The sequence below is a fragment of the Phlebotomus papatasi genome, chromosome 3 (assembly GCF_024763615.1).
Source record: "Phlebotomus papatasi isolate M1 chromosome 3, Ppap_2.1, whole genome shotgun sequence".
NCBI classification, from domain to species: Eukaryota; Metazoa; Arthropoda; class Insecta; order Diptera; family Psychodidae; genus Phlebotomus; species Phlebotomus papatasi.
In genome coordinates this window covers 73,777,925-73,803,365 of record NC_077224.1, presented here as the reverse complement: position 1 = coordinate 73,803,365, position 25,441 = coordinate 73,777,925, and the positions used below count along the sequence as shown (strand labels likewise).

The 25,441-nt window shown below is 35.6% G+C and overlaps 1 protein-coding gene across 1 annotated transcript; it reads right to left on the bottom strand.

Moving 5' to 3' along the window:
* Positions 1–17,177: 17,177 nt before the first annotated feature.
* LOC129806760 (uncharacterized) lies at positions 17,178–25,063 on the bottom strand. Its single transcript, XM_055855532.1, has 3 exons — positions 24,977–25,063; positions 23,095–23,633; positions 17,178–17,412 (listed from the first exon to the last, which is right to left on the bottom strand). Exons 1-3 carry the CDS (start codon positions 25,061–25,063, stop codon positions 17,178–17,180), a joined length of 861 nt encoding a protein of 286 aa, XP_055711507.1.
* Positions 25,064–25,441: the final 378 nt, after the last annotated feature.

The window sequence follows — 25,441 nt, the reverse complement described above, 5'->3', positions numbered from 1 at the left end:
TTGACCCCTTCTAGCTTGGTTCAGGGAAGTCGGAGGGGCTTAATTAGTCTTTAATTGAAAGCTTTTAGGCCCAGCTATAATATACTACTAAAATTTTAGATCGATCGATGCCATAGAGGCTGATTTATTGAAAAAAAAAAAAACAAAATTTGAGGAGGTTCGAAAAGGAAGTAGGGGGGTTGGAGATGTGGATCTAATATCACTTATTTCATTTAACCTTTTCTGAAAACCGCTTGTAGATATCTCTCTCCGATTTATCTCCAGAAATGGTTGAACTCCGGACAAGACGAACACGGGACGCCGGGCGGTCCACGAAAATCGATTTTTAGCGCTCATGATCAATAAGTGTCAAAACGTGTAAATCCAAAATTTGGGCCCGATCTGACAAGGTTGGATTTCACCTCGGATTCGGACCACAAAAGCTGAGATTGTAAAAAATCTTAAGTAAAAAATAGTTAATTTTTTGTGCTTCATTTGTTCTTAAACGCTTAAGGGCGAGAGGGTCAAAACATAGAGATGAAAAAAAATGACTTTTTCTATCTTCTTATAGCAAAACATAACTTTAGAAGGTTGTAGAAGAAAATTTTTTTGGGACACCGGTGTTACAATAGTCAATAAAGGGTTAACCCTTTAAGGACGATAGGAACACCGGTGTCCCATAAAGAAAATAAATTTTCCTGACTACCTAAAGTTATTTTTTCCTTATGTTTGTACGTAATTGCAAAGTAAAAGGTTGAAGGAATCTAGGATATTTTTTGGAAGTCCCCAGCTATTTGCTATATAATATAGTAATTTTTTAATCTCAAAAATGACGAATTTTTAATTTCGCATAATGAAAATTAATTTTAAATATTTGTTCGAGTGACATCTCTGCCAGGCAAGTACATTAGCTCCTCTGTTGTACGCTCCTGCTGTTTTTGTCCATAACTGACGAATTTGTGTGTCTCGAGCCCTCAAAGGCGTCTCTTTTTAGGCAAAGGAGTCCCACCGAAGGGTCCAAGGTGAAGGAAGGGCTCCTTGTGGGATTTACTAGCCGTAAGAACAATTTTTCTCTCGACAAAAAGTTTTCTTTGAACTCCGGAATGACATCCGTCAAATCCATCACCGGCTCCGGCAATGACTGGTCAGTGGCGCTAGGAAAAAGATTGAGAGCCACTCCTGAAAAAGCCCATGGCGCGCCTTCAAAGCAGAAAAAGCTAAGTGACTACTGGTTGGGACCGACCATAGAAAATCGCTTTTCCTCTTTGGAAAATGAAGGTGAGAAGAACCCAGACGAGGAAATGTCAGCTGATGTTTCCGAAAATATCAACAACAAAAACATAGAAAATCCTGGACACGAACCACGTCCACCTCCAGTATTTATTTACAATGTAGAGCGCATTGAACCTCTAAAATCTTTACTGCAAGAATTGACGAATGGAGACTTTGCTATGAAGATTCTCTCCGGAAATCAGGTTAGGGTGCAACTCATGACAACAGAATCATACAGATGTGTCTTATCCAAATTAAAAGAAAAAAACACTGAATTGCATACATATCAATTCAAGAAAGATAGAGATTTTCGAGTGGTCCTATGTGGTCTTCATCACTCGACAAGTGTTGAAGACATAAAGAATGAGTTGCATAAACTTGGACATGAAGCAACGAATGTATGCAATGTTAAACATAGAGTCTCCAAGAATCCTCTTCCAATGTTTTTCGTAAACCTTGTTACGAAGAACAACAATAAGGAGGTGTTCAATTTGACAAAGTTTCTGCACAGTATTGTGAGGGTGGAACCGCCAAGGACAAAAAGAGAGATTCCTCAGTGCCAGCGCTGTCAGAGGTATAATCACACAAAGGCTTTTTGCAACAGAAGTCCTCGCTGTGTGAAATGTCAAGGATCCCATTTGTCAAAGGATTGCCAAAGGAAACAGAAGGACAACGCAGTTAAATGTGTAAATTGCAATGAAAACCACCCTGCCAATTATAGGGGTTGCTCTGTTCACTTGGAATTGAAACGAAAATTGTATCCTGCCTTAAGACAAAGAATAAACAGGGAAAGGAGACAGTCAGAAAATGTTAATAGTGTTCAGGGAGGCCCTTCCTTTGCTGATGTCCTTTCAGGAGGTGCTCAACAGGGCACCATCCCTGCTACCAATCAAACCCCGTTAGACCAGCCGAAGGGTGACATAGATGAGTTAAAATCAATGATGAAGGGACTTATGGAGCAAATAAGCACTATGATGAACCTTCTAACGACCATTGTCTCCAAAATGACATAATGATGATGGATAAACTCAAAATTTGTATCTGGAATGCCAACGGATTATGCGCACACGCAAATGAATTGCGCATATTTTTGACGCAGTATGATATAGATATCATGCTTATATCCGAGACACACTATACTAATAAAAGTTATGCTAAATTTCCTGGCTATTCAATTTATTTGACAAATCACCCAGACGGAAGAGGGCACGGAGGGACGGCAGTTATTGTTAAAAACAATGTTACTCATTATGAGGGAACTCATTATAGGCAGGACTTTCTGCAGGCCACTTGTGTGGGACTGCGTTCCAAGTACGGGGCTCTGTTGAACATTGCTGCAGTTTATTGCCCACCCAAGCACAACAATAAAAAGGAAGAGTACAGTCATTTCTTTTCTACTCTTGGCCCTATGTTCATAGCGGGTGGTGATTTTAATGCAAAAAACATAATGTGGGGTTCCAGGTTAACTACTACAAAAGGCAGAGAACTGTTAGCAGCTTTTAATGAAAGTGGACTTTCGTATCTCAGTGGCGATCAGCCTACTTATTGGCCAACGGACGGATCAAAGATACCTGATCTCATAGACTTCTATGTTACCAGGGGGGTTGATGGGAGACGCTGTATCATCGAGTGCTTGTCAGATTTGTCGTCCGACCACACACCAGTTTTACTCACTCTAGATGAGAAGATTCAAATGGTTACGAAGCCTCCAACTTTATGCAACAAAAACACGGATTGGACCCTGTTCCGGGATGAATTAAACCAGGCAATATCACTTGATGTCCCTCTGAAGACCAGTGAAGATCTGGAGCTGGCCACAGAGTCTTTGACTTGTATCATACAAAATGCTGCCTGGTCAGCTACCCCGGGTAGTCATGAAATACAGCAGAGGCCATTTTGTCCTGATAGTATTGCTAAAATGATTGCTGAGAAGAGAAAACTTCGTAAAAGATGGCAGAGAACACGATCTAATAGAGACAAGCATGCTTTGAATCAATCGATTAAGATGATAAAAAGAGCTTTAGTTGAGTTTAAAAATGATTCTGTAAAACAGTATCTTTCTGGGCTCTCCTCAACACAGGCGACGGACTACAACTTATGGAGAGCTACGAAATATCTAAAGCGACCCCATATGTCTTCTCCTCCCATTAGAGCTGATGATGGGATATGGATGAAGACAGACGAAGAAAAAGCAGACGCCTTTGCAAAGCATCTACAGAATGTTTTTACACCTTGGCACGGGAGTTCCGGATCTGGGTTGTGCACTAATACTCCAATTTCTGCTTCAACTGATGGAACCATCAAATTCTTCAGCCCCAAAGATGTTGAACGTACCATTTTTCAGATGAATCCCAGAAAATCTCCAGGATACGATTTGATTACGGGTCGAGTCTTGAGAGAAATATCATATAAATGTTTAAGACATTTGACACATATATTCAATGCTGTGCTGAGATTGCAGCACTTCCCAAGTCAATGGAAGACTGCGCAAATCATTTTGATTTTGAAACCTGGAAAGAAACCTGAGGAAGTGCAGTCTTACAGACCTATTAGTCTCCTGCCAGCCCTTTCAAAGGTATTTGAGAGACTATTTCTTGACAGAATAATGCCCGTGATTGAGGAGAGAAGATTGGTGCCTGACCATCAATTCGGGTTTCGTTGTGGGCACTCTACAGTGCAGCAGGTTAATCGTGTTGTGGAATTCATTAGCGGGAGTTTGGAAGAGAAAAGATTCTGCGCTGCAGCCTTCCTGGACATTAGTGCTGCGTTTGACAAAGTGTGGCATGAGGGCTTACTGGACAAATTAAGAAGTCATCTACCCGGTTCAATTTATAAAATATTGGAGTCTTATCTGGTGGGAAGGCATTTCTTTGTGAAACAAGGCGAAGCTTATACAAATTTATTTGACATATATTCAGGGGTTCCACAGGGAAGTGTCCTTGGCCCTGTGTTATATTCAATTTATACTGCTGATCTTCCTCGGACTAAAGGTGTCACAGTCGCAACTTACGCTGATGACACAGTATTACTATCTTCTCATAGTGACCCAGTTGTGGCATCAAGAACATTACAAAACGGCCTGAATGACCTACAACAATGGCTCCAACACTGGAGAATTAAGGCCAACGAGACTAAGTCTGTTCAGGTCACATACAGTCTGAGGAAGGGTGAGTGTCCGCCTGTTCACTTGAATGGTGTCCAAATTCCGTCATCTGATTGCGCAAAATATCTGGGGATGCATCTCGATCGTAGACTCACCTGGAAAACTCATATATGGAAGAAGAGGCTGCAGCTCAGTGAAAAACTGAGGAAGATGTATTGGCTAATCGGCAAGGGATCGCCACTTTCCCTGACAAACAAACTACTCTTGTACAAAGCGTTGCTAAAGCCAGTGTGGACATATGGTATCGAGTTGTGGGGTAGCGCTTCCAATTCGAATGTTGAGATTCTGCAAAGGTTTGAAAATAAGTATCTAAGAATCATCACTGGGGCCCCTTGGTTTGTGCCAAATTTTGCAATTAGGGGGGGAAGCAATCTTTTGCTGGTGCAAGAGGAGATACAGAATAGATTAAAAATTCATAAATCTAAAATTGAAAGGCACAAGAATCCACTGGCCAGAAACCTTCTGGAGAGATCCTACACCACACGTCTGAAAAGGTCAAGAGCTCCTGACCTCAATTTGGGAGTAACATTGTAATGTTCAAGTCATTCTTTTTATTTATTTTTGTTAATTTTATTGAGGATTGCTACTGAGTAATACCTCTGCATGTCCCTTCACGTTGCTGTTCAAAGATTTCACTGAATGTTAATTTTGTGTAAAAAACAGATTGTGAAATAAACAGAGGAGATATTAAAAAAAAAAAAAAAAAAAATATTTGTTATACTTCTAATTTTTTTTAAGCAAAACCGTTTTGGGGAAAGAAACTACAATACTCAAACATAATACTTTTCATTAGATTGAAAAATGTCATTCATTAGTATTGTCAGAAAAATTACTTAAATTTTTAGGATATTTTTACTCCTATCGCTCATAGAGGAAAAAATACATCGAATCAGACTCTTTTGGATTTTCTAAGGTTAGATGTAAGAGATGTAAGACCTTCTATTGGTTTTGTTAATTGGTTTCATTTTTATTGCTAATTTTCGGTTCGCGAAAACTGTCTCGTCGTTAAAGGGTTAAGCGGTGAGCCTACCCAACATAACGATCACACAACTTCAAGAAGCACTTTGGCAGAGTCTGAACCCAATCAAAGGATATGAAATTCCTCAACTTTCACAAAAAGTTGAGAATACTAAAAACCTCACTATAAACTATGTAAATCTATGGAAGAGTCGAACTCCTGATACTTGTAAAGTAGATCTAGCGCTGTATCAGCCCAACTGACGCGATGTGATATCAATCCACCCAAAAAGTGCCAAAGTACAAAAAAAAGAGAATAGGTGTATTCTCTTCTGCTTCTTTTGCGTAACAGAAACTACAGTATCACTTGCGAATGCGCAAATTTATAATGTTGCTAACATCAACCCCCCGCAGAAACGTGAAACCATTCCCTGGTGTTCCCTTTCTTCTTCTTTACACACAATTCCCCATGATAATCATGCTGAACGAGTGACTTACACTGAAATCATAAAGTACCACAAAGGGGGATAGTCAGTCGCGTGGACAAGTTCTGTGGCAAGAAACGGACATGGATGGAAAAAAAATATCCCAAATGGGATGTGGTCTGTGATTTCCAACATTGAAAATCACAGTGATTTTTCTCATGCTGCAAAAGCATCAAAGAGTCACTCCAGCGTGGAATATTCACTTAAATCATCTTCTTGGAGCAGAAATATTGAGTGTCTAGTGTCTGTCTTAGAGTATATTACCATAATTTCATGTTGAGTGACGCAAGAGGAACGCAAAAAGTCTGCCAATGAGGCCAAAGCTACATACAACTTTTTGCCAAAATGTGCACTTCTAAGTGACTTTTTTTTCTCGCAAACCAGCATATAAAAAGCTCATCTGGCACTTTAATTGCGAAATAATTCATCCAGGACATTGTACCAGAGATTAAAGTTTCATCTGTGAATCTTAAAGAGAGGAATGGAACAATTTTGGTAAACACGATGTACTTCCATCGATGTTCAAAGGGTAAATATTTAATGATTGAGAGATTATCCTCAGGGATTTTGAAGAGTTCACTTCTAGGGCAAGGTAGCATTGGCCTAGAATCATGTGGATCTGAAAGTAAACACCAATAGATAACATAACTTTTTGAGTCTTTATAAATTCCTATTGAATGGTCGCACGACTAAGATTATCTACTTATCTAATCGTATTGTCAGATCTACTAATGAAATGTAACAATATTACTATAATGGCTTGCTGTCAGGTTGTATTAATCTGCAAATATGATAAATCTACATTAGCTTTATAATAAACGAGGTATTTAATGTTTACTTTTTCAATTCAATTCAAATTTTATGAACTTCAATTTTTTCCCATAGCATTTGAGTCCATCGCCGTCTTATAGTATCCTTCAATTTTGTCAAACGCTTTAACGATTTAGTGGCTAACAGAAGCCATTTAAATTTGAAATCCTATCTAACAGGCTGTTCGACTCTATCAGCTAAAGATCGAAATACGAAATATCGATAAAATGTCGATAACTTCTGGGATAAATTAATAAATTCTTAAGGATACTATCGGACAGATTCCAAGAATCAAGACAGTATACCACTTTCTACACTTTGATAGCTTGTATCAAGAACCCCAGTTACATAAATCAATCAATAGTTTTTCGGAATTTCTTACACTGTTGAACGACATTTATTATGGTTGGAATTGATGTAGGGTAAGTGTGCCAAATTTGGGCATAGTTGCATGCAAGCGCCAAAGTCTCAAGTTTGAAATGTAATATCTTTAACATAAATTGATTTTTTCATTCCTTCTACTTAAGGAGTGTTGCTTAGAACCTTGTAGAAAGTTTATCGTCTTTATTACTTTAAAATCATTCTTAATACATTTTAAAATGAATAAAAATGTAGACATAGCTTTGGTGCCCTATTTCGGCCACCTTCATTCTCATAGTTCTTTTCCCTTTAGGAATTCTTCAAATGTCTTTTTCACGTCATCCGTTTGTCGAAGCTATATTTTTTGTTATTCTTTTGCATTGTACAATCTCTAGAGTATGCAAAAACTAAAAATTCATGGAAATTCGAGGAACAAAAAAGGTGGCCGGAATTGCAAGCTGGCCGGAATTTGGCACACTTACCCTACAAATAATTAGGATCAGTTAGTTCGATGTTCCACAGGAGCATCTTGGAAGTTAAGACTAGAACAGAAGAATAGGAAGTGATAAGTTGGCCCAAGTACAGTGTCCTGGATGCAGCTGATCCGAAAAGTGAATTTAGTCAGTGAAAGTAAATTTAAATACCATGATTTCGTATGTAATATTTGACATAATAAGATTACAACATCAACCCGTACCATTCTGCACTAAAATTCGGAGAAACTAGAGCAAATTAATGTCTCGAGAAGTTCAAAAACACAGAAAAAAAAATATTTTGTAAATTGTTCTTAAATGTTTGTCAATTCCTACTGGGGATTTGCAAAATGCTCGTAAATCATATAACCCACAGGAAACAAAAAAGTTCGTAAAAACTTGTATTTTTTTTACAAACATTGTAATTTTGTGTGTTCGCCAAAAATTTACGAACAAATAATAAAATTTTACGAACAATTTTCTGTGTTTATGCACATTTACGAATAGATGTTTGTAAAAGAGCAAAGAATGCTCGTCAATTGATCAGATTACGAAGAATGTTTGTGATAAAAGTACAAACATTTGCGAACTTTCTATTGAGTTATACGATTTACGAATATTTCTCAAATCCACAGTCTGAACTAAAAATTAATAGCAATTTATAAGTTCTCGAAACTTAACCTCATAGGCCCTCTTAAGTGACCATCGAGAAAGGAACAATTTCTTCCTGAAATTCCCCTATTAAATTAAAATCCTTTGAAGAACAAAATTAAATGGCCACTTGAGTGCAATAACCCAATGATATCCGCTGAAGAAATTAATTTCCCTCTTTCTAAAAGAAGTCTGCAAAATTGTGTTCTTAACCCGATGAATCTCTTACTCCAACTTTTAATTAATTTTCCTCTACAGATAATTACTGAATAATTAATTGTTTCCCCGCCTGAAGACTCTGTCAATTCTTAGATACTTCGAGCCTTTTAGATTTTATACCCCAACCCCGGAAAAAAAACTTGTTTATTCTGTTAATGTGACTTTCGTCTGATGTCTTGAGGACATTGTGGCCTTAAGAAGTGTTTGGGACATTGAAAAGATGAATGGAGATTATAGTGAATGATGTTGCTAAAGTATTGCAACACGAAACAAATGTCCATTTGAGAGACAACTTGAGAGAAGTGGACAATTATTTTCATTCAGACTCTCTTGCATGAACTCAAAGAGAGAGAAGTGTTGTAATCAGTTGTAATTCTTCAATTTTGAGCTAGGACAGTGACTAATAGGGGAAACTGGGGCAGTAGAAAACACGGGGTAATTGTAAACACTGTAATTTTTTTCAAATTTTTTAAGTTAGAAATTAGACTTCAAAGAACGAGATCTATATGAAATCATAGATAATGCTCTAAACACAATTACAACTTAAGCCAAGAGACGGCTTAACGTAATTATAATAAAAATAATGATTTGACTAAATTCTCATCAGTCTCCTACTAAATAAGCCTTGAGCTCGGTTTAAGCCGGGAAACGGATTAATAAAAAGCAGATGAAAATGTAATCTGATTGTTAATTTAATTATAATTAAATCCGGTTTAAATCTAGGGTATAAGAGTCCTTGACCACTGAAGAAATGATCGACATAAGTCCAAATAGTGTAAACATAAAAATCAGAGTTTACAACTATCCTATGTTTACTAATGCCCCAGTTTCCGCGGGTTCATAAATGATTTATTTTACTGCTTGAACTCCAAAAGAGAGAAGTATTAATCCTTGGATTTGGATGTATATTACAACGTCTAGAAGCCAAACGGTTAGAGATAGAGACTTGCGACTTTCGGGGGACTCTCCATAAATCAACCCTGGGTCCATTAACATGATCCTCATTTCCCCCACCCTTCCCCTTTACCCTTCAAAACCATGTTTTTGAGATTGCTCGAAAACAGGTCGTACGATTTTTCTAAATTTCCGGATATATTTTAGAAGTTACTCAGCGAGCACAGTTAACTGATAAAAGGTGCGTTTTCAGCATATTTTTGCTGAATCCATGAGCAAAAATGTGCTGCCCGACCAGCAGTCCTTGAACAAAAAGTGCTAACCAAATATATGGAAATGGCACTGCCTTGCGAATTTTCGTTTAGGGTTAGCAGAATTCAGCTGAAAATAGTAGGTGAGATTGTTAAGAATCTCACCTAATACAAATAGGGTAAGTGTTCCAAATTTCGGCCAGCTTTATATTTTTTTTTTTAATTTTTTAATTTAATTTATTTAAAATTTATTCCTTTAAAATATCCACAACAAATAGGATACAACCCTCTTACAATCGTGTTGTAAGAAAAAAAGAATATAAAAAAAAGAAAAAAAAAGAAAAAAATACACAGATGAACAAGAAAATATATGAATAATAGGAAAAGAGAAAAAAGCAAGCAAAAGAAAAAAAAGATAAACTAATCAGTTAAGCCCAGTTTGGAAATGTTTCTGAATTGCCCGTTAAGAGCTACGTGCCTCACGGGAAAGGTAATTATAAAAGGCAACTCCTTTTACAAAAAGAGTGCGGTAAAAAAGATCTTGCTCTGCCCTAGGCACCAAATATCCCTGAACCCTAGCCGAACCCCCCTCGTCCAGAGGGAAGCCAGGTAACCAGGTGATCCAGCTGTCACCAGGCGATGCAGAAAGAGAAGGGCACGCATTTGGAGGAAGGACGGTAAATCGCAACCAACAAGCACGTCCCGATGCACGGTCACGATCACGGGGACCAAGCGAGCAGATATACCTTACGCAGTTGTTAAAAGCTACTTTTAACTTGTTAATCGTATCACTATGTGTAAGGAAAAGAGCCCAGCTCCATAGGAATATATGGGTAAAAGTAGGGCTCGTGAGAGGAGAAGGCATGTGTCGTCCACTTTGAGTGTAATTTCGGCCAATCAATTAAATGAATTACATGAATTTATTCTTCAAATAGTCAATGATTTTCTTTTGATTTTAAATATTTATTCATTCTAGGATGTATTAACACCAAAATCGTTAAATTTATTTGCAACTGTGTCAAAATTTTGCACACTTACCCTATTTTGAGCTGAATTGGAATCGGTTAGCATTTACTGCTCGCTGGGTACCTAGGCGGACATTTCATCCATATACGAAAATATCGTTAAATCATTCCCAATGATAGTTTTTTTTAATGTTAAAGGTTTAAAAGGCTCTAGATAACGTATTTCACAACTCAATGGTGTCATGTTTGAGCTTGATGGAAAGGTCTTGGAATTTCTGATAAAAGTGAACCGGTTCTCAACCGGGAATGAGCCGATTCATAACCGATAGCTAATTTTTATTAGAAACCCAATTGTATTACTTCCAAGCCATTTTGGTCAATCTTTTGAGTGATAGCGGTAGATTAGATATAGCATCTAAGTTACGTGTTCGAGCATTTCGCAAAGCATGGGACACTTTGCCACCATTTTCTTAAAATATTGTAGGGTAAGTGTGCCAAATTTCGACATAATTGCATGCAAGCGCCAAAGTCTCAAGTTTGAAATGTAATAATTTTAATACATATTGATTTTTTTATTCCTTCTTCCTAAGGAGCGTTGCTTGGAACCTTCCAGACAGTATATCGTCTTTATTTACTCTAAAATCATTCTTAATACATTTTAAAATGAATAAAAATATAAACATATCTTTGGTGTCCTATTTCGGCTACCTTCATTCTCATGTTCCTTGCCCTTCGGCAATTCTTCCAATGTCCTTTTCACGTCATCTCGTTTGTCGAAGCTACATTTTTTTGTTATTCTTTTGCATTGTATAATCTCTAGAGTATGTAAAAACTAAAAATTTATGGAAATTCAAGGAACAGAAAAGGTGGCCGGAATTGCAAGCTGACCGGAATTTGGCACACTTACCCTAATAATCAAATAATATTAAAAAAAAGTAAAATCGAGCATTCTCCAAATTTCCTTTGGTAATTATTTTTGTCCAACAAACACCAGAGAAAATTTCTGCAAGACATTAATGGTTTGAAAAGTTTCACGCATAGAAATGCATTTGCAGAATTTATTGAGAATTGAGGAACATAGGAAATGCATTTAATTAAAATTCACACAGTAAATTACTTTCACCAAGTTCTCCTGCAGATCAATGTAAATCTTCCTCAATGGAGACAGGAAATAGGGCTCACAAGTGCAAAGGAAAAAAAATCAGAGAAAATTGGGATATATGGGTGAAAATGTCTTCCTTACGTCTGCCCATAAAACAATTGCCATAATTTATTGGGCATTTAAAATAACCAACGATAAATGCCCCATAAATATTTTCCTATGAATAATTTTCTGTCCCTTGACATTACATATTCTCTTCTCACACTTTTTACGTAGGTTTGTTCCTTCTAGGGGACTCTAAGTATCCCTTAAAAGCCTTGTAGTCGTCATATTGTGTTATATAATCATCCGAAGGTTTATCTATCATGTCCCATCACACTGTGTGAATAATTCCTTATTGCTCAAGTGCCTAATTAAAATAATCAACATCCGGATGAATTCCTCAAAATCATGCCGGGAAATCTAAGCTTTTTCACCCCTCAAAAAGTACGCGCTAAATCACAGAAAAGCCTTTTTGTCGTCAAAACTAACTTTTACACTACCACAAACTTTGCTAGATGCTTCCTATAGTTTTCCAGAGATTGCAGAAGCACAGGAAAATCCGCTATAGACTTTGTGTTCATTTAACACTCAAAACTCGAATACATGCAAATAGAATATTAAACTCAATTAATAATAAAAATTTAATCATAATGGAATGAACATATTTAATTCATAAGATTTAAAGCAGAATAAGAGACTAGATTGTAACAAAACATTTTACAAATTTAATGATAACTTCTAAGGCTTAAGACTGAATTCTCCTTCGAGCGCCATTAATTGATAATATGTTTGGTTTTTAGGCAATTAGGTCAATGAACAAAAATTCAATCGTTTAAAATTAATTAGCTTAATTGTACACCAAATTTCGGTATAGTTGTATGCAAGGGCCAAAGTCTAAAGCTTGAAATGTAATACTTATAACACAAATTGATTTTTTTGTTACTTTTTTATGGAATGTGGCTTAGAACCATGTAGATAGTTTATCGCTTTTGTTTTTTTCTAAAATCGTTCTTATATTTAAAGTGAATAAAAATATAAACATAGCTTTGGGTAATTTCGACCACCTTGATTCTCATAATAATTGCCCTTCCAGAATTCTTACAAAGTTTTTTTCACATCATCTCGTTCAACGAAGATTCAGTTTTTGCTTTATTGCATTGTACAATTTTTAGATAATGCAAAAACTAAAAATTCATGAAATTTTGACGACCAAAGAAGTGTCCGAAATTGCAAGCTGGACGAAATTTGGTACACTTACCCTTTGAGTACTCAATGGGTCAAGTGGTAGAGCACTCGCTCTATGATGCAAGTGTCCCGGGTTCAAATCCCCTTTAGGTCACCAGGAATTTTTCTGGCGGTAAAGGTATTCGGATTGCCTTCAATGAGCTTCACTGCACTTGATTCCACGGGCCATGGGATTGACAACCCCATCCCTGTATAAGGAAAAATAATAATGGATGTACCGAGCTCCCATTGTGGGAAGGCCTTATTCCTTCATGAAATGTTGTGCCAGCATTATTATTATTATTGTTATTACCCTATAGCGTTTATTATAATGATTTTGAATTAGTATCTGAATATTTTTATATAAAAAAATACTCCAATTTTCCTATATTTAGGTTTAAATAATCAGTTCATCTTTAACATTTCATCTTTCATATATTTTGCACAAATAAATCAACAAGTAAAATTTATAATTAATAAAGAGAATTTCAACTTTATATTAAATTGGACCAAGATCTCTAGACAATTCGTGTATGAGTTTTGAGTGAAATATTATGTACTTTAAATTTTAGTACATTTATATTCATATTAATATTAATCTTTTCCAATTGCGTGAGAAAATATGTCAAACACTTTTCGCAATGTTTTGTGAAAAATAAAAATTTTGAGCAAGATGGATTTGATTGAAATACAATCCAGCCATAAGGGCTATTATTGCATAATAATCACATTACATTCGGTAGGAATTTTTCACTCGTAAACATACTCTCGTTCAGAGTAGATTTTAATGGTTTTTGTCATTTTCTCCATGTTTTTTTTTAAATATTTGTTATTAACAATACATTTTTCAGCCAAATATACAAAAAAAATTAATTACTTCTTTGCGCTCTTTTTGAAAGCATATCTTTTTTTATAAAAATTTAATTACTTTCGTTGATTAAGGTGAGTTTTTTAAAATATCAGTGTTGTGATACTGTTCAGTAAATTTTAATGGTCTTGGGAACTGTAATTTTTTTAATTGTTCCTGAGAACCACTGAGTTTTTATTCTTCCTGCAAATTATTAATATTTTTGTTCCCACGAAAAGCATGTTTTACCTGTTCTGAGAACAGTATGATTTTTCATTGCTCTTTAGAACAACAGAGTTTTTACTGTTCCTGCAAATATTGATGTGCCTGCGAACAGAAAATGTTTTTGCTATTCCAGAGAACAACAGATTTTTTTTTGCTTCTCCTGCAAACTTTAAATATTTTTGTTCGCAAGACCAGAACACTTTTTAATTCTTCCTGAGAACAGTTAGATTCTTTATCGTACCTGAGAACACTAGAGTCTTTGCTGTTCTTGCAAACATTGAATTTTACCTTTCCTACACACAGCAAATTGTTTTACTTGTTTTGAGAACAGTAAGATTTTTTACTGTTCCTACAAACTATAAATATATCTGGTTCCATGAACAACAATTTTTTTAGCTTGATCTCAGAACAGTGAAATTTTTCACTGTTCCTTTAGAACAACAGAATTTTTACTGTTATTGCAAAAATTTCATTTTTACAAATAGCAATTTTTTTTCATTCTTTTGGAGAACAATACTATGCTATTTTTCCTGCATGCGTTAAATTAGACTGTTTCTAAGAACAGAAGTTTTCTACTGTTTCCGAGAAAGACAAAAATTTTTACAATCCTTGCTAAGAATAAATTTTACTTAGCATACGAGCAGCATAGTTTTTTACTGTTCCTGAGAACAACAGATTTTTTACTGTTTCCGCAAACTATAAATATTTCTGTTCTTAACAAAATATTTTACTGTATCTAAGAACAACAATTTTTCTACTTTTTCTGCAAGCATATTGAAAATTTTAAATTTTACAGTTCTCTCAAACAGCAAATTGGTTTACTTGTTCTGAGAACAGTAAAATTTTTTATTATTCCCGGGAACAACATATTTTTTTGTTGTTTCTGTAAACTATAAAAAATTGTGTTCCCACGAACAACAATTTTTTAAACTTATTCTGAGAACAGTAAGATTTTTTATTGTTCCTGGGAATGACAAAGTTTTTACTGTTCCTACGAACAGTTCCGAAACAAGTCCTACGAACATTTACTTGTTCTGAGAACAACAATTTTTCAGCTTTTCCTGCAAGAAATAAATTTTACTGTTCCTGCAAATAATATTTTAGTTTTTATAGGAACAGCAATTTGTTTTACTCTTCCTGAGAAGAACAAATTAAGTGTTGTTCTTACATAATCATACCTATTTTTTACTGTTCCTACGAACAGCAAATTTATTTTACTTGTTCTGAGAACAACAATTTTTCAGCTTTCCTACAAGGATTAAATTTTACTGTTCCTGCAAATTTAGTTTTCATAGGAACAAACTTTTTTTTTACTCTTCCTGAGAACAACAAATTAAGTGTTATTCTTATATAATCACACCTATTTTTTTGCTGTTTCTGTAAACTTTCTATTCTCATGAACAGCAATTTTTTTTATAGTTCCTGAAAATGACAGGATGAGTTACTGTTCCTAAAAACAGCACATTTTACTGTTCATGAGAACAGTAATATTTTACAACGCCAGAGAACAAGATGAACTTTAAAAATTTGATTTTTCTGCGAACACTGTTTATAATACTGTTCTTATACAGCGTTTTTTTCATTCCTTTGGACAATAAATCCTTACTCTTCCCACGATCCCGAAAATTTTACTGTTTTCAGGAACAGTAAATTTTCCTATTTTTGTGAGAAGTGTGTCCTACTGTTCCCGCTTATAGAAAAATTTTACCGTTGAGAAAAATAATCTACATAAGAGTTAAAGTACTTTCGGTCATAGAACATTTGATTTGATGAAAATCAAACTTAATAACTACTCAATTAAGACCTGAGAGAGCAGTGAAATATTAAAACGAATTTTGAAAAAAAGTGAAAGTTGAAAGTATTTTATTTTATTTATTTATTCTGGATGGTAATATTTATAAATCACACTAATTATTTCTTTTAATTTAGAATCTACTTACCCCGGAGTAGGTTGGTCACCAACGCTAAGACGGCGGTGGACGCATTATCCTCTTGCCTGTTATACTTTGCCTCTAAGAGATGCACAGTTTCAAAGGTATTTTATTTAAATAAATAAAAATAGAATTTTGCCTAAAAATGGGCAGGTACTAGTTATGCACTCAAATGGGCGTGGCATCGTGCATTTTTTGGAATTCGTTTAATTACCATCATGCTTTCAACCAACATAATTCTTCTTTGCCTATCATTTGTATCATTTTAGCTATAAATTGCACAGACAAGGCCATATTTGGTTATGACTCTAGAAGTGGGCGTGACCTAAAATTATTTTTAGGCGGAGCATACATATGAAGTCGAATATCTAATAATCTTCCTTCAAAATAGAAGACTTCTAAAACGGAGAAAATCATTGCATGTTAACCTCATCACATGCTGGCGATAAATTGGTTTTTCTACAGAATTTAATGATAGTAAATTTAATGGAAAAAATAAAAAAAAGATAACTCGTACTCTGCTAAAACTTCTTTATATTAATCTCGTTATTTTCCGAGCACTTTTAATGATCAATACTAGTGCTGTGAAACTAACCCTAAAAATCTATGGGTAATTAATTTCGAAGTCGTTAACTGGTCATAAACCAACAGTTTCCAGGTTAGCATTGTTTGTGTTCCCTCAAAGAACCCGCGAAGTCGTAAAATTAAATATTATTCTGAAAGTAAATAATACGAGTTCCTTTTAATTAAGCTCTGTAATTGTCTTCCAATCTGAGAGGGGGGTGTAATAATTCACAGGTATAGTTAAAAATAAATTATTGTGTCTTTAAATTAAACGAGATTGTGTAAAGAATCTCAGCTGATTTTAAGTGCAATTATTGGCATTCCGAAATATTTCCATTGCTCGCCATAAATTCCCATTACGTGGGCCGAATATTATCCATAATTTTCATGCAAATTCCCATAGAAATTATTTTTGAGTATTTTTGGGGGAAGTTGCAGTGTTGGATGTCGATAAATTTTCTCCCAAAAGTAGCGTCAAATGTAATTTTGTGGTGAGTGACGAGATTGTTGGGGCACTATTTGACGTGGATGATGCCAACTAGAAGCTAAAAGTTAATTAAATAAACGATAAGCGCACCACAAACAATTGATGCTGGGAATTGCCTCAAATTGATGGGAAACTAACCCAATTCCGGCTTTATGATCCACTATACTAGATCAGATTCGAGGGTGGCATTTAGCCCTTTTCCATAGTCTTTTGTCCAGGTCATTGTGTTCAACTCCAGAGACAGTCTTTTCCTCGCAGTTCTGAAGCATAATGTATTTATTGCTGCAGGCAATTGAATGTTTGAATATTCAACAGAGCTGCGGTATTGACGAAAATGCCATTGATAGTGATGGGACAGTCAGATAAGGGCATAAGTAGTGGAGGAAGAAGGGCCAGAGAAGTGCACTGTCTGTCGGATCTCTTCACTTTATTTCCGATCAACGGTTTCCTTATGCTCTTTTTATTTGTCCACCAACTCCATTCATCAGACTTGTGTTCATTGAGAATTCCACTCCAAAGGCTTGCGCGTGTCTTAAAACATATTAAGACAAAAAAAACTACTGGTGTTCGATGGATAAAGTTGCGCATTCGGGCAGTTGAAACACTTCAGGAAATAATTAAATGAACAATGCAATGCACTGGATGTCAGCTAATGCGCTTCGCATAAAACATTTTTGTGCAATGGTGCATTTATCCAGTTTGCTCGAAGATAGAAAGAATAAAAATTAATGATGAGCCTAGACTAGATATTAGATCGTGTAGACGACATTCTTAACCTATTTCACGATTTTACTGTTTCAAATAATTTAATTTAGTAATTTATTTAAATTTTTTTTATATTTTGGAATAGTCTGACAGAGGTAGAAATACATCTTAGTGCTTTTTTCTCTCTTTGTGGAAAGTTTTTTTCGGTTTTTGAAAGATTTTCTAAAAATTTGACATCACCTTGATTTTGATGATATTTTCCTTCATTCTCTTTCCCGATTGTACTCTGAATGATAAATTCAATTCTTAGATAGTTACACATTAAAAATAAATCGTTTTTGTTAGGAATTAATGTAGAGAATTCAAATTCATTAACCGTTACGATTAGTGTTTGATAGTGTCTCCCCATGCCCCCTTATTAGATGTTTATAAATTAGAAAATATGGACAATAAACATCCTATCTCAAGGTTTTCTCAAATTCTAAGGTATGAGTGACACAGTTCAAAATACCTTCAATTTAGATTTGTATCCAAGCGTCAGGCGTATATTGTAGGAATTTTAGTAAAAATGCGAAGACATAAAATTTTCTCATAAAATCCAATAGGGTAAATTGAGACGCTCAGAGCAGAAGTGGTCTCATTTGAATGCATTTCCCTATTAAAACAGTCCACTTCTGCTTGCTCTGAGCGTCTCAATTAAGCTAATTCAAAACCTGCTCCAAATGGAAATTTTTCGCTACTCCAAATGGAAACGTCATTGTTTTCACGATAAATACAGTACTAAATTATTATATTTATATATTTTTTATATCACAGTTTCATTATTTAGTTAATTTTTTTTTGCAAATAAAGCGAAAATCTATTCATATTCACAAATTTTTATTTATTAATTTCTCAGAAAAATTAAAAGTGTACCTTTTCACCATCGAATTTTTCATCGATTGACCTTGTTTTCCAATGAAAAACACAAAGAGGTTACTGTTGTTTATTCATTTCGTTTAACATTTATGTCATATTTCTGGCTAATTTTAGTGAAATTAAGTGCTAATCCTTATTGTTAACGGTACATGAAGATTTCAAATGAAATAATTACCCATTTAGTGAAGAAAAAGGGTTTGTCTGAAGTGTCTGCAAATGCTACAATAGGAAACCCCGGAAATATGATTTTTTGGAGAGATTTTCTTACTGTTTTAGATGGGAAAGGAGAAAAGACTGGGAATAAGAACAAATCCTGCACTCAGGAGCAACTCAATAAGAGTTTTGGAAGCCTTTCGTCGCGGTTTCAGTTACACTCTTTGTCTCCAATTAGAAACTTTCTCTTGTCTCCATTTGGATTAATTTGTTTCCAATAGAAGCATTTTACGCTCGCGTATTTTTCTTGTACTTAAGAAGTTTTTAAATTATATCTAAAGAACTTTCACTAAAAAGTAACTTTCTAGAAGAGTCAAGGAGCAAATTTATGTAATTCTCTTCAGAAAAAATATGAACTTAATGTGTTGAATCTTCTGTCAAAGTTAAAGCATCTGGAAATGGTTTTAAATTAGGACATTTACCCTAACACATAATGTTTGAATTGAAAAATGTTCATGCATTTTATAAATTTTAATAATAGTTGATATATCTTGCCAAATACAGTGCAAATCAATAAAACACAATAAAGTTTTAGCAATGCGCCTTAACATTGCTGAATATTCGAATTTGCAAGGGGAATAAGATATAAAAATCGGAAATGATGTGCAACTCATTATAAAAGAGAGCGGAAATCTATAAAACGGAAGATTTGTAAAGTGAAAGCATAACTTTTCAGTTTACTGCCAATTTAAAATAGGTGATACGTTTTAATTTGTTTTTTTTTTTGAATATTGAAAAACTTGGCTATTTAGAACTTAATAATCCGTGTGTTTCAAAAAGACACATTTTATTGCTCGAACTCAAAGAGAGAGCAGTTATATAATCGTCTTTTTTTTCAACTTGTCACTATTCTGGAGCCTAAGCGGTAAGAGATATCGATTTCCAGTCTTCGATAACCCCCAATAAAAAAATAATATCTCGACGTTTTTTTAATATAAAATGTACTTAGCAAACGTACGACTTTTTTCGAAACCAAGGGACTATTAAAATAGTATTTTTTGATAAAGACCGGTCAATTCAAGATTTATAAAACAAATGCACTGGATATGAACCTGATAAATCATTTAGATTTTCTTTAGTTTTTTAAATTTATCTGGAATACCTCTTAATTCAAATCTTTTAATATTGAAAATATGACGTGATCTAATAACAATTTAGGAGCGTCTATTACGAGAGCAGAAGTTTTTTGATTACAACACTAAATATTCAATTTAAATCTTGCAGCTTTCTTTATTTTGTGAAGTGAAGATTAATTATACTTGCAAACTCAATAAATTTTAATTAGCTGTAAGACTTCCCTGAAAATTTAATCTTGCAACAAATACCCTATTAATGGTGAGTATTCATCTCCCAAAAACTAATTAAAAAGGAAGATTGAGATAAAAGTGTGTCACTAAAATATCATCAAAATCCTTTTCACCTTGGCTTCTAGATAATTTAATGTTAATAAATTTAGCTTAATAGATAATTTTGATAGAGTGCTCAAACTTTCTAATAAATTAATGTAGCTCTTCACTAGACGCGCTTCTGTAAAACAAATATATAGTCAGAGTTCAAAGGACTCAGCCCAGAATCTTTCGTCGCTTTCACCAACTTTTGTGATGTTCTAAGGACCAAAAATTTAATATCGTGAAATCCATTAATGAGAACACAAAACTTAAGGAAATAAAATAAATTCTTTGCTGAAAATCTTAACGATTTCTCAGCAATATCTTCTTGTGTGGCTTACCAGCACAAATGGTGCACAAATAAATTGTTTTATACACAAAACCCAACCCTCTCTGGAAAGAAGAGGGATTGTTTATGCAGAAAACTTCCTTTTTTTTTCTTTTTTTCTTTTTTTTTATGTGAAGATCACTTTACAAACATAGCTCTGAAATGCTCGATTTTTCATGTCCCGCCATAAATATTTATTTTTGCATTTCTCTCGAAAAATAATATATTGAGGAAATTGGTAATATTTTGTGGATTTTTTTGCGGAAGGAAATTTCTTCCTTTTAAGTGTGATTCTTCAACAAAGCACAGCTATTGTAAAGCGGTCTTCAGACTAGAGGTTTAGCCCAGTTCCCGAAGGTCTCAAAATCTTAAATAGCAAGTAATTTCATTGCTTTTTGAGAGCCTAATAGGTCATTTAACTTTAAAAATCCAATCCTTAGATAAATTTTTCCAAAAAATCGTGATTGATAAAAAAAAAGAGAACTTAAACTATTTTGCTAAGCCTTAGGTTTGAAACCCGTATAAGTTAATAAACATCTTTGTAATTTTACGATCGTGTATTCTATAATAATTAAGTTTCGAACTGATTGAGAAAATAATTTATACTTGAATAATTTTGATCGTCTTAGTTTGCTGTTACTTCTTTACTTAGTTTGTTTTTACTCTTTAGTTTGTTTTTATATGATATATTTGGAAGGACTGATCAAAAATCGAATTTATATCACTTACTAAAACCTTCACAGAATTTCTTGGAATGGCCATTCAATTATTACTTTATAGAGATTAGTGTTAAGACACAATATCCCAATCTCAATCAACTATTTACTAAAAATCTTATAATAAAACTTAAAACTTTTAACTTACATTTTTTGCGGTAAATTGTCATATGAAATTGTCATATTGTTACAGAATTTCCCTACTGGCCTGACCTAATCAACATTCTCTTTGAATACGTCTTTGACCCTCGGATTATTTTATGACACCAATGACCAGGGGAATTCTGTAGCACTCTGATAATGTCATATGACAAATTGCATTCGAGTCTCAGGAGAGCTATTTCGCAAATATGATTCTGTACCCATGACATTGCCATGTGGCATTCTCAGAAGTCACATATTTGAGGTTCATTCATTCATTTTCAACCGCTTATCCCTATTGGGGTCGCGGGCCCATGACATCCAATCTAGCAGCCCACGCCTGTCGGTCCTCCGCCACTTCAGGAAGATGTTCGGGTTCGATCCCGAGGCGTTCCAAGGCAAGATTCTGAATTTGATTCAGCCACCTTGTCCTAGGTCTGCCTCGAGGCCGAGGTCTCCTCACAATGGCTTGCATAGCTTTTCTGGGGAATCTTTCTTCATTCATGCGTTGAACATGTCCATAACATCGAAGTTGTGATCTCTCAACCCGAAGAAGCAGCTCCTCGACTCTTAGTTCCTCACGAACGGCCACATTCCTCACTCGATCTCTACGAGTGATTCCCTTTACCGCTCGAAGGTACCTCATCTCGGCAGCTTGTACTCGCGATCTTACCCTTTCGGTCATTACCCAAATCTCATGACCATAGGTGAGAATAGGAATGAACACAGCTTTGAAAACCGATAATTTAGCCGATCGACTAAGCTCGACCTTCCTCAGCACGCTTCTGCCAAGCTCCCTCATTACTGCAGAAGCCTGACCGATTCGCGACGAGAGTTCTGCCTCCATCCTACCATCACTCGTGAATAACACCCCGAGATACTTGAACTTCTCCACCTGTGTCAATGAGTCTCCACTAACATGTAGAGTGCATTTCACAGATTGTCGGGAAATCACCATTACCTCCGACTTTTTGTCGTTCACCTTCATACCTGTTTCGTCACAAACATTTACAAATCGGTCAAGTGTGCGCTGAAGCTCTTCTTCGGAAGATCCAAAAAGAACCAAATCATCTGCATAGAGGAGATGGCTCACCCTGAAATCCCCAATACGAATCGCATTCCGCCCCCGACTGCGTTCCATAATCTTGTCCATGTATATTATGAACAACAATGGTGATAGAACACACCCTTGACGCAGTCCAACACCCACTTGAAAACCTTCCGATTTGGATCCGTTTACACGAACACAGCTACTACAGTCACTGTACAATGACTGAATGGCTCCTACCAATTCTTCATCCAGTCCGTACTCGTGCAGTACATCCCAAAGTTGTTCTCTCGGTACTCGGTCATATGCTTTTTCCAAATCTATGAAACAAGCATAGAGTGGAATTGCATACTCCCAAGCCTTTTCGACAATCATCCTCAGGGTAAAAAGCTGATCCGTGGTGCTTCTACCAGGTCTGAAACCGCATTGTTCCTCACCCAGTCTGGGTTCGACTATTTCTCGACATCTTCTCTCAAGGATTTTGGCATACACTTTGCCGGGCAAACTCAGAAGGGAAATTCCCCTATAATTGGAGCAATCTTTCTTGTTTCCCTTCTTGAATATGGGTACAATGACCCCAACTTGCCAGTCCTTTGGTGCTCTCCCACTTTGCCAAGCCACCTTAAAGACACGCGTGAGCCAATTGACACCCGCTATACCCATGAGTTTTAGCATTTCGGGACGTATTTCGTCAATTCCTGCAGCTTTTCCATCCTTCAATTTACTAATCGCATACAGGACTTCACTCTCTGAAGGACTACTTTCCTCCCTGCCTTTACTCCTGGGTACGTCATCATCAGTGCCTTGCTGAGGATTGAGCAATTCTGAGAAGTACTCTTTCCAGCGATTTAAAACCTCTTCCTCTTTGGTCAGAAGATTCCCTTCCTTGGATGTTACTCCTTGGATGGAATTGCTCTTCTTCCCTCGGAGTCTTCGGACTGTTTGCCAGAAAGTTTTGTTTGCCGACCTATAGTCAAGCTCCAGCTTTTCACCGAACTTTTTCCACGCCTCCTCTCTAGCGGCTTTAACTGCGAGCTTTGCAGCCTTTCGCGCCTCAACATAACGATCACGAGAATCAGAATCCTTACGTTGTATGTACAACTTGTAAGCCTTCTTTTTCTCTCCAACGGCTTCTTTTACTCCCGGTGTTCCCCACCAAGATGACCGTTTCACGTTGTTCGTCACATTAATGCGCTTAACGCCACAAGCTTCTGTAGCCGAGGCCAAAATGGCTGTTTGGAAGCAGGCCCATTCAGCCTCTATGTCAGAAGGAGACTGTGGAATTTGAGGTTTGTAGAAATTTAAATGACAATGATGAATTATTACAAAAGAATTCAAGCAAAATGAAGACTGTATTTGCATAACATCATGACCATATAACTGAATAAGCGAGAGTCTACTGTACATTGAAATTTAAAATGTGCATTTTTAAAAGGTTCTTCTATAATCATCCAGTTTTCTCCAGAGCGGAGACAGGAAAATATTTTGCCTCCACCCAGGATTGAACTAGAAACCTCAAAATAGAGACCAAATAGACCAAATCCATGAATACACGGGCTGCCGGTTCAATTGCTGTTCCCAAATTTCATAAATTGAGAGTGTTCGATTGAAGTGCACAAAGCAATTAGTTAAGGTCGTAAGGCAAGTCAAACAGACCTTGTGGCCTCAACTCAGTTGGTAGAGCCGATAGATAACGATGAGAGGTCTTCCTACGTAGAGGCAGGAATTTTTCTATCTCCACACTCCGGAGCTGGACGATTTGAGTGTCATTTGCTCTCATTAATGATTCTCTGTATGGGAAATCGTAATACATTCGGAGGACACAAGCTTCGGACAAATCATTTTTTCTATGGATTTGGATTCTATGGATTTAATGGATTTGGACTAAAGACCTTTTAAGGAAATTTGAGGCACTAGACCAGGCTATTAAAATATATTATCATCCAGGGGCGTAGTAACGAATTTTTTTTTCAAATTGTTCTAAAATTTCCAACATGAATAAATACCAATTTCCGCAGCTATTTACTTTTACATTTTTTTTATATTAATCAAAACTCTAGAAACGATTCATTATACATTTCAACTTTGAGTACAAGAAAAAATCATGAAAAACCTGAAAAACACGTTTTTCTATTTTGTGACCAGAATCAGCGCTTAAGAGTTTATGAAGCCTCTTAGTTTCGTTGTTTTTGTGAAAAACGATTTTAGAGAACTTATTTTTAAAAATAAGTTTTTTTTTGTTAAAAAACAACACCTGCGGTTGGTAACCATTGCGTACAGGGAGTTCCGGCTTGAGTGAAAATAAACTGAAAGAATTTGTCATGAATTGCCTACAATTGGGAACTCATTTATAAAAATAATTTTTGAAATGCTCCTAAATGTATGCAATTTTTATTCACACGGTAATTTGAAATACATTTCTAATGAACCATTGGCGCATTTGAATACATCACGGCGTTTCTATAAGTTATCCCAAAGATATCTCCTCCAGATATGCAATTTTATTGTGTCATGGAGCGAATTCACGGGCTTTTCTTCGGTCCCGAAAAATGTTTTCAAAGCGGAACTCTCTGTATAAACACACAATCAATTGAAATAGAAGCTCCAAAAATTCTCACAATGGTTCTTGTATAAATTATGCTAAAAGATTGGTCTTCCGGACCTTCAAAACTAAGCTCATTAATTGGTCGCGGTGACGGCGTCATTTCGAACTGTCAAATTAGTAAAATTTTAGTCATTCTGCTGATCTGTGGGGGAATTCTGTAACAGCGATAATGTCATATGGCGCAATTAGTATCGAATGACCATTGCAAGTAGCGATATGAAGCTTTCAGTAACTGATAAGTCGGACTTTTAATTAATTCTTCCGAATTTACCACGTAAAAAAATTTAAATTTGTCATATGACATTGTCATAGGGTCGAATGAACACCTCTTTGACAGGGAACCCATATTGACACTTTTGTCAAAATATTGAAATTTATTTAATGTACCGTCGTTGCGGGTGACTTTGCACGTTTTTTCGCTGTTTTTCAACTTTACCCTTTAAAAGTGGACAGTTAAAGTGAAATGAGGGGGGTAAAT